The sequence below is a fragment of the Mus pahari genome, chromosome 10 (genome assembly GCF_900095145.1).
Source record: "Mus pahari chromosome 10, PAHARI_EIJ_v1.1, whole genome shotgun sequence".
Classification (NCBI taxonomy): domain Eukaryota; kingdom Metazoa; phylum Chordata; class Mammalia; order Rodentia; family Muridae; genus Mus; species Mus pahari.
Window position 1 is genome coordinate 48,793,273 of NC_034599.1, and position 10,222 is coordinate 48,803,494.

Genomic DNA, 10,222 nt, shown 5'->3' on the forward strand with positions numbered 1-10,222 from the left:
TCTTCAGACACTCCAGAAGAGGGCATCAGATCTTGTTACAGATGGTTATGAGCCACCATGTGGTTGCTGGGATTTGAACTCCGGACCTTCGGAAGAGCAATCGGGTACTCTTACCCACTGAGCCATCTCACCAGCCCCTTTATTCTTCTTTTGAGACAGGATTTTTTTTCTTCTTTTCTGTATATCCCTGGCTGTCTTGGGTTAAAGGTGGGTGCCACCACTGCCTGGCCGGAATATTTCAATACACAATATAGATGCTAAACCAGGTCTGAATTTACCAGAACTCCAAGATAACTTTAGTATCTCCTTGGATCAAACTAAAACCACTTATTTCACCTAGCATCCTTTCCCACAGTTCTAAAAAAAATTCCCTGCAATACATTCTGTGAATTCGTCCTGTCTTTAAATGGCTTTCTTTCAGGATGTTGTACAGTACCATCTTCCACTCTGTTGATCTCCCAGGGAGTAAAAATGTGAAAATGATGGCAGTGTTGTGCCAGACAGTAAGGGTGAGAGCCTTTAGACTTACAGAAGCTAGGATTCAATAAAGTTTTATTCAAATGAGCAGTGTTTGCTAACTCCTGGCTCACTCATTGACAATGCATTTCTTTTTGTGCCTTGCTGCCCTGTAGGAAGTGATGTTCTTATTGGTGACATCTTAGTCCTGCTTGGGGCTTCCCTGTATGCTGTGTCTAACGTGTGTGAAGAATACATCGTGAAGAAGCTGAGCAGACAGGAATTTTTAGGAATGGTGGGACTATTTGGAACAATCATCAGTGGCATACAGCTGTAAGAATCTAAAACTTTTCATAACAACGAAACGAACAATTACGGGAGAAGGGGGCAGAGGGCAGGACAGTCAGGGATGGGGAGTGACTTACAACAAAGTGTAATGACATATATGTGAAGGGCCGTGAAGGGCCAGCAAAATGCCCCAGGTGAGGATGCTTGCTGCCTAGCCTGAGGACCTGGCTTCAATCCCTGGGACTAACATGACACCAATGTGACCGAGAAGAAACTGCATGTGGCCTTCTCCCCTTTGAGCCACACTGTGACTTGTGTGTGTATGGGTGTGTGCGTGCGCGGGTTTTCTTTTTTGGTTTTCCGAGACAGGGTTTCTCTGTGTAGCCCTGGCTGTCCTGGAACTCACTCTGTAGACCAGGCTGGCCTCGAACTCAGAAATCTGCCTGCCTCTGCCTCTCAAGTGCTGGGATTAAAGCATGTGCCACCACTGCTGTTTTTTATTTTTTATTTATGTTTTAATTAGTAAGTAGGGGCTCCAGAAATACCTCAGCAGTTGAGACCTCTTGTTACTTTACCAGAAGACCTTGGAGGGCCTCAGCACTGGCATGATGGCTTACAACCATTGTAACTCTGTTTCCAAGGGACGAAAACTCTCTCTTCTGCCCTCCAAGGGCACCAGCACATACATAGTGCATAGACGTATATGCAGGCTGAACACTCATACATATAAAATAAAAATAAATGAGCCTAAAATAATTAATGAGAAAATATTTGATAGATGATTACTTGCTCCAACTACTGTTGTTTAACCCCAAATCACATTTGAAATCTATAACTTGATAAAATCAAATAGAAGATCTTATTTTTTTAATTTGTTTGGGTTTTGAGACAAAGTTTTACACTGTAGCTTAGGCTAGTCACTGTTGCCCAGGTTCATGGCAGTCCTTCAGCTTCAGTCTTCTGGGTTCTGGGATTACCAGTATAAGCCACATGCCTGTCCAGATATTTTTATTTTTTCGTTTTTGTTTTTTTGGTTTTGGAGACATATTTCTCTGTGTATCTTTGACTATGCTGGAAATCAGCCTGTAGAGCAGATTGATCTCAAACTCATAGAGATCCACCTGCCTCTGCCTTCCAAGTACTGTTATCAAAGGTTGTAGCACCACCACCTGGTCAATATTTTTATATTCTAAGAAAAAAATTAAAGCTCAACATAACTCTTTACCTTGGCCAAATTAAAGCTTCTAAACTCTCTATAAAATAAGAAAAATTAGCACGTGGATCTTTACACAGCTTCTTGTTTTGATCTTAGATTGATTGTGGAATATAAAGACATTGCCCGGATTCAGTGGGACTGGAAAATTGGTATGTATCTAAAGGATAACCTTTTAAGTCAGTATTCTGTCCTTTAACTGACAAAAATGCACACCAATTCAATCCTGTTTTCATACCTTTGGGAATTCATACCAGCGGTGATGGTCTGCTCTGAGAACTGGAGGGCTAACCTCTATCAGGATTAATTCTTAATCTTTGTCTGAAGCAATAGCTTTTCTTTCCGAGGAATTCTGAATAAAACCAAGGCTGATCTTGATAGCCCCAAGCTATGAAGTAAATGAGTCTACATCTCAGGTCCTTGAACTTTTAGAGCTTACCATGGGGTTCATGTTGTGAAGCATTAATGTTAAGCGATGGATGGTGTATTATCACCCTCTGTCCACTGTTGCTCCAATGCCTCTGATATCCTTGGACATTTGTGGGAATAAAGCAGAAGGTGTTAGGATAGTTAAGAAAGATTTGAGCCTTAATGATGAGTAGTAGTTAAATAGTATGTAAGTGTTGCCGAAGATTGTATGCTACGATTAGATAATGCAGAGAAATTTAAATATCTTAGGTATCCCAAAAGTGCATGACTCTACCACCTGCCCCCTGTGTTTTGTGTGTGCATGTGTTGAGCATAGGATGGGGTTTTAAAAAGTGCTTACAAAGTAGACATTGCTACTGCTGTCAACATCTGCATGGCCAGCACTTTCCTAGAAAATTGTTCTGTCTTGGAACATGTAATTCAGTGGACCGAAGAAAATATAGTGAATCCAATGTCTATCTTTGATGTCCTAAAAATACTTTATTGTGAATCCAGTCATACGTACCACATCAACCAACCAATCAGATGAAAGTGCACAAGGCCAGTGAGGAATTTTTGTGTTTTAACATATGATACTGACCTGGCTTTGGTTGAACTTTTATATCAGAGCCGGCTTTTTGTCTTGGTGGATGACGCAAGATGAAGGCTGTTGGCCCAGTCACACCCCTGTTGATCATCTAACTCCCTGTTAGATTGTCACCACATGTTATTTTATGATTACTGTTTTCCAGAAAGCTTTGTAGTCCTTTCAGAAGGCTGACTGTTAGAGAAGCTTGGCAGGGAGTCTGTCAAGGAGTCAGGGAGTTTTCTGCATCCCCACTCTAAGCACCTTGTTTCCTGGTTTCTCTTCCTGACTCCAGTTCTTCCATTTCTTCACAGCCTTGTTATTTGTGGCATTTGCCCTCTGTATGTTTTGCCTGTACAGCTTCATGCCATTGGTGATTAAAGTCACTAGTGCCACTTCAGTCAACCTGGGCATCCTGACAGCTGACCTCTACAGCCTTTTCTTTGGGCTTTTTCTATTCGAGTATAAGGTAAGAAAATAGATTGTGTTAGAATAAGAAAACTTAAAATGAGTTTACCTATTTATTTGAGATACTCTCAGATATCGTAGGCTAGCCTGAGATTCACTATGCAACTGACAATGATCTTCAACTTCTCTTCTGTCATGGTTGGTTTATGCTGAAGATGGGACCCAGGGGCAAGTATTCTCCCAGCTGAGATACACCCCAGACAGGGGTTCTCTGTGTAGCTCTTGCTGTCCTGGAACTAGCTCTGTAGACCAGGCTGGCCTTGAACTCAGGTGTGTATGTACCACCATGCTTGGCTACGACAAGTTTCTATAAGACTCTGGATCTCAAAAACAAAACAAACAAACAAAACCCCTCTTTCATGTTCTCTTAGCAATAATCTCACTGGACAGGCTTCACTCATTTTGTTACTGTTTACAGCTTAGAAATTGGTCTGAAGAAGAATTATCCTTCTAAAGCTTTCCAAGGTGATAAAACACAATGGGTTTCACCTTTGTATAGTCGAGGACACCAGCTGTAAGACATGCTCAAGCATCTTCCAGGGGCTGCTGTTGACCTTGAAAAATCGCCCGGCTCAGGCTGGGTGCTCTGTCTCTGTTCACTCTTTTTGTACACAAAAGGTCTGAGGTGGAAGGGCAGGAGAGTTGGGCCTGTTATCGTACACGTACGATTAGAATAGTTCCATCTTTAGCGGTCATATTCTTTTTTCTGAGGCAAGCTTAGGCGAGCCTCGAGCCTCAAGCTCACTGTGTGGAAGGGGGTGACCTTGAACTCAGGGTCCTCTCGGCTTCTCTTTCTGTGTGGTAGTGTGACAGACGGGTGCTGGCACACCTGGCTACCTTCTGGATTGGCAAACAGGAATCCTTGGGGCTGATTTATTCTCTTCCTAGGAACTAGCAGTCACGAACTCACAAGGCTTATCTGATTTACTGATATACGAAGCTCATTGGATTCTCAGAAATGTTTGTGAACCAAGTGTAAACCTTTTTACCACTCAGGGTGATGTGGGGCAGGAACTAGATGATGTCTTTGAATACTTGCTGATGAAGGAATTTTTCAGTTAACCCTGGTGAAATATTTATTGGTTAATGATAGGGACACATAAAAATCTTAAAGTAAATCAGAGGAATAGTTTTTATGATAGGCCTGGGTTTTTTTTTTTTTTAAACCTTTTGAGATCATAATATAATCACGTTTCTCTTTTCTTTTTCCTCCCTTTATACCCTTGCAGTGAGTGCCCCCTTCCCTCTCTCCTTCAAATCTATAGCCTCTTTTTCACTACTGTTACTGCATGCACATATGCACATTCCTTTGAGTGTTGTCAAGGGTAGCCGCATTTCTCCTAAGGGAGGGAATTGCCCTCTGGTGCTGAGGCTGCACATGGCCCTCTTCTAGGAGACAAGGATGCTCTTTCGTGGGATTCCAACTGAGGGGAGTGGCTCTCTGTGACCTTCTTTATCTGTTTAACATTTTCTCTATGTTTAAAAACCATTATTTCATTTCATTTATTTATTTGTGTGTGAGCACCTATTTGTGACATGGCGTATGTGAAGACCTGAATAACGTCTGGGGATCAACTCTCTCCATCATGAGGGTCTTGAGAACTGAACTCAGGTTGTCAGAATCGATGCTGTAGTACCTTTACCTGTGGAGCCTTCTCCCTGGCCCCACTTTTCCTATTTTTTTAACCAACCATATTGTCATATTTGAACCAACCATTCCTTAGTAATTTATCTTTTTATTTTCTACTCTAAGTAAAATAATGTCTAGGAGGAGATAAAGGCAAAGGAATGAAGCATTCCAGTTCAAGGTGCACTTACCGCTACTTACTGTATTTTAAACCATAACAGATACCTTATTTCATAAACCCCAGGCCTTTCAGCCTAGGATTGTAAATACTTCCCCATCACTGCTCCTGACATTAACGTGAAGAAGTGGTTGTCTGTGTCCTGTTGTTGGACATATGACCTCACACAGCTCTTCTCAGAATGGGGGCACGCCATTGCATGACCACCCGTCTGGTTCTTTGGTTAATAGTCCTCTGTACCTGCAGGTCCAGCAGCTTGCTTTGATATCCCATTTTATTGTTTTTGGTCAAAGGCCATTTGAAGACTCAGAGAGCAAAGGGCAGTTCTACCATGATCCTTAGAGTTTTAGATGTACATGGTGCAGGTGCATGCATGTATGTGTGTATGTAGGCCAGAGAGGACATATGCTATGAGCCTTATTTCCTTGAGAAAGGGTCTCTCTCCGAATAGGGCCCCCTGGGGTCTTCAGTGTCCCCACAGTGCTGCCATTATAGACTTACTGGTCACAGCTTTTTATGTGGGTGCTGAGTATCTGAACTGAAGCCCTGATGTTTGAACAGCCCACCTTCTTACCTTTCAATCCATCTCCCCAGTTTCCTAGGTATGGTTTCTGAGGGCAGACTCTTGTAAGCTACCAGTTTAAAAAAAATTGTATTCCCTAAAAACTTTGGCTCAGAAAATTTTACAGACTAGCATTTGAGAAAGCGGCTTAAATTCAGAATTTAAGAGCTGAAACAGGGAAGTTGTAGTCCTAGCACCTGGGAAGTAGAACTAGGAGGACCGGACATCCAAGGTCAGCCTTGAGTACCCAGTGAGTTTGAGATCTGCCTGGGCTACATGCGACCCTGTCGCAAACAAACAAAAGCTATGGATCCAGTTAACTGTCAAGCCAGGCTATAGTCTGAGCCCGGTATTTACCAGTTTATAGGGGAGGGCTGGCGTGTTGTCAGCTCCTTTGATGACTCCCAGAAAGAGGCTGTGAAGGTAGATGTCAAAGAACAGCTGATAACAGGTCTCAGCACCTGGCTTGTGTGAGGGAGCATAACTAACTGCCTGTTTTCTCTCCACAGTTCTCAGGACTCTACATCCTGTCGTTCACAGTCATCATGGTCGGCTTCATCTTGTACTGTTCTACCCCAACGCGCACGGTAGAGCCAGCAGAAAGCAGCGTGCCTCCTGTCACCAGCATCGGGATCGACAATCTGGGACTGAAGCTTGAGGAGAGCGGTCTCCCGGAGACCCACTCTGCAGTCTTGTAGCTGGACAAGCCACAGACTCTGGCGTGTCACCAGGAGAGAGCAGAGCCTGCCACTGCCAAGGGCGCATCTGAGGAGACATAAGCCTCAGAGGCGAAACCCACTGCATTGGATTACATCCGTGGTTAGATTGTAGAAAGGAGCACTGACCAGTGGTTCCAAACTAGAAATACTAAAATAGAGCAGAGAGCCCAAGGGTAGTGTTTCTGTGTGCTGAGTACCAGTATCTGTCAGCGTTGGGTTTCAGAGACACATGTAAGAAGAGAAGGGGCCCTGCTTCAGGGCTGTTTAGGTAGTGAGGAGTTGGGACAGTCTGGGATGGTTGTGCAATAAGATTCCTCTATTGGAAACTTTGTTTTCATTCTGCTGGGGCAGTCACTGTCCATGGCCCTTGTGGAATTTAGACACCCATGATGGCTGGTCCCTGGTGGCAGGTGGTGGGGAAAATGGGCGGGGCAGCACTCAAGAACTCCCAAGATAAACTGTGACAACTTTGAAAGCGGCTAATGAGTACAGGAATCCAGGAATCCTCTCCCAGTCGTGTCCCTTGATGTTTCATAACCAGTCGCTCCCCTCTCTCCCCTTGCTCATCCCTAGCCACGTTTGCTCCTGCGTTCTGAGTTCTGGAGCAAACCGCCCTCAAAGCCTGCTACATTGGGCATCCCTCCCATTCAGCCCCACACTATACGCCGAGAGCAAATACGCTCACATTACCCTTTTAAAAAATGTCCCCGGTGCCCGGGAAGAGTCGTCCCCACTGGCCTCACCTCACCAAGCCACGGTTTAGAAAATTAACCTGCTGCAACTTCTCATAGCAAGGCAAGAGCTTGAGAACTTGGTTACTGTCTCTGGTTTAAAAACAAAAATGCAGTGCTAATCTTTTCCCATTGAAGCAAAGAACACTGGCCAATGGTTCCACGCTAGAAATCCTACAGTAGGTTGGTGCTGGGGTTCTGGAGTCCTGACTGTAAGAGGAGAGTGTCTTCCTTCTTCCCACAGGTTTACAATGCTCGCAGGTTTGTGACAATTCCCCAGCACGGTGTCAACATGTAGCCTTAGCATAACGTCAGCCACCAGAGTGCCACCTTCAGAAAACTCTATGTAAATTGTTTTTTGTATAAGTATAATAAAGAAATTTGGGGTAAGTGTTCGTATTATTAAAAGACTTTAAACTCATGGAAATAGAATCACACTGTGTATGTTTGTTTGAGATTAACCTGTTCCCCTTGCGGAGTTCTATTTGTATGTTTGATTCTTGTTTATATGTGTGTGTGTGTGTGTGTGTTTGTGTGTGTGTGTATATATGATATATGTATGTATGCATTCACATATGTGTGGGTGTGAGCATGTATGTGTTATAGCTCTCAAATGGAGCTCTGAGGACAGCCATGGGTATCAGTTCTTATCTTCTCCCTCGTTTGAGTCTCTTTGCTGTCCCTTGAAACATGCACCAGGCTAGCTGACCACAAGCTACTGGGACATCCCCAGCCTCCTCTCAGTTAACACTGGGATTACACAATCTCCTTGCATTCATTGCCTGGCTTTACATAGATTCTGGGGATTTGAACTCAGCTCCTCATTCTTGTGTGGTGTCTTAGTCAGGGTTTCTATTCCTGCACAAACATCATGACCAAGAAGCAAGTTGGGGAGGAAAGGGTTTATTCGGCTTACTTTTCCATACTGCTGTAGATCACCCAAGGATGCAGGACTGGAACTCAAACAGGTCAGAAAGCAGGAGCTGATGCAGAGGCCATGGAGGGATGTTCTTTACTGGCTTGCTTGCCCTGGCTTGCTCAGTCCACTCTCTTATAGAACCCAAGACTACCAGCCCAGAGATGACACCACCCACAAGGGGCCCTCCCCCCTTGATCACTAATTGAGAAAATGCCTTACAGCTGGATCTCATGGAGGCACTTCCCCAACTGAAGTTCCTTTCTCTGTGATAACTCCAGCTGTGTCAAGTTGACACAAAGATATCCAGTACATGTGGTAAGCACCTTACAAGCTGAGCCACCTTACACTGAGCCATCTTCTCGGGTCCTGTTTTTGAGACTGTCTTACTACATGGCCCAGGCTGGTTTTGAACTTCTGATCCTCTGGCCTCAGCCTCCTGAGTGCTGGGATTGCAGCTATGCAGCATCATGCTGTCTTTCCCTGTATATCAAATAGCTTGGTACATTCACAATTTTCTTCCTAGGCAGCTTTTCAGAACCAGATGTCCTATGAGGCAAGGCGGACATGACATACCTGCTTGGGGCCTGCATTGGGTCCGAGTGGGCACACGAGTCCTTTGTAGCAATCAACAGTTTACACTTTTGTATAAAATGTCTCCGAATGAAATGGTCTCTCATTCTCCACAAGCTATTTAAACTACCTTTTCAATAGGTTTTTGCTCCCTACCTCCCATCAGTGCCAGGTAGGCCACAATTAATTCCAAAGGTTCTAGAACCTCTCAAAACACTTCCACCAGCTGTAGACCCATTCAAACACCAACATCTAGTGGACAATAGGAAGGAGTTGCTCGTTGGCTCCCCCGTGTGGATACACTATGCAACTGGATTGTGGCAACAATTTAGAGAAGGGACTTTGCTATTGCTACTACTGTGTGTGGATGGGCGGGTAACATTTCTCCCCTGATACCAAGGTATCTGACGTCCAATTGATATATATTTAATTAGTGAAGTTTCCAGGAAGTGACACTTAAACAATTGTAGTGGCCCCAGGACTACATGAGATAACAAGCAATCTCATTTTTTATTGCTTTTGTACTGTTTGTTAAGGGATTTTTAAAATTAATTATTTGTGTGTGGGGGCAGGTGGGAGAGAGAAGAGAAGCAGAGACAGAGGGACGTGTAAAGGTGAGTATGTATTTGTGTGCAGGTCTGTTTGCCTGTGGGCCTCCTTGTGAGTAGAGGCCGGAGGTCGATACCAGGTTGTATTGCTCTCCACCTTATTTTTCGAAACAGTCTCCCCCCCCACCTCTCTTCCCCTCTCCCCACTGTTTCAGTTAGATTGGCCCAGATGCCCTGTCTCTGCCTCCTAGAACTGAGGTTACAGATGATTGTGCCCAACTTTTATGTGGGAGTTTCAAATCCAAACCCGGGTTCTAAACTTACACTTTACCCACTGAGCCGTCTCACTAGCCTGATGGCTTTTGGTTTTGTTTTAGACAGGGTCACACTGTGTAGTCATGTCAGGCCATTAGCTCACTAGCTTCTGCATCCCATGTGCTGGGATTCAGGGTGTACACTACCCTGGTGTTTGTTTTACAGGGTAGATTATCAGGACTTCACTCAGAAAGGATTGTCCCCAGTTAGCGGTTGTGGAGTGGGGTCTTGGAAGAGTTGAGACACATTTCACTCATATGGAGACTGATGGAGACTGATGGCTAAGGTACAAATGGAATCCAGTTTTTTAACCCGTAGCCAGCATCAAAAAACCCGGTCAGTAAGCAACAAGGGAGAAGATCTTGTCCTGAGGAGAAGCTGAGCCAGCCACCATGTGAGAGCTGCTGGGGGAGATTTCTGTGGAAAAGCCTGGCATAGGAATGTCACTTTCTCTGCAGCAGCAGAGCCTGCCCTTTAAGGAAGCTTTAATGTAAACATTTGTCTCCTCAAGATCTTCTGTATGCCCAGGCACGATTCTGTCTTCTATCATAATTATGGAGATTGCCATTTCATCCACGCTGAATTACTTAGTTTCTGGGCATAGCCTCAACCCTCACAATATATCAATAAAAGG

General features: G+C 44.3%; 1 protein-coding gene across 1 annotated transcript in view; it reads left to right on the top strand.

Moving 5' to 3' along the window:
- The window catches only part of Slc35f2 (solute carrier family 35 member F2), a 44,231-nt gene extending 36,572 nt beyond the window's left edge, over positions 1 to 7,659 (top strand). Inside the window, exons 5-8 of the mRNA XM_021207534.1 lie at positions 633 to 789; positions 2,057 to 2,109; positions 3,266 to 3,420; positions 6,296 to 7,659. Of these exons, the coding sequence (XP_021063193.1) occupies positions 633 to 789; positions 2,057 to 2,109; positions 3,266 to 3,420; positions 6,296 to 6,484 (554 nt within the window). The 3' untranslated portion in view covers positions 6,485 to 7,659. The remainder of the gene's footprint in view (positions 1 to 632; positions 790 to 2,056; positions 2,110 to 3,265; positions 3,421 to 6,295) is intronic.
- The last annotated feature ends 2,563 nt before the right edge of the window (positions 7,660 to 10,222 follow it).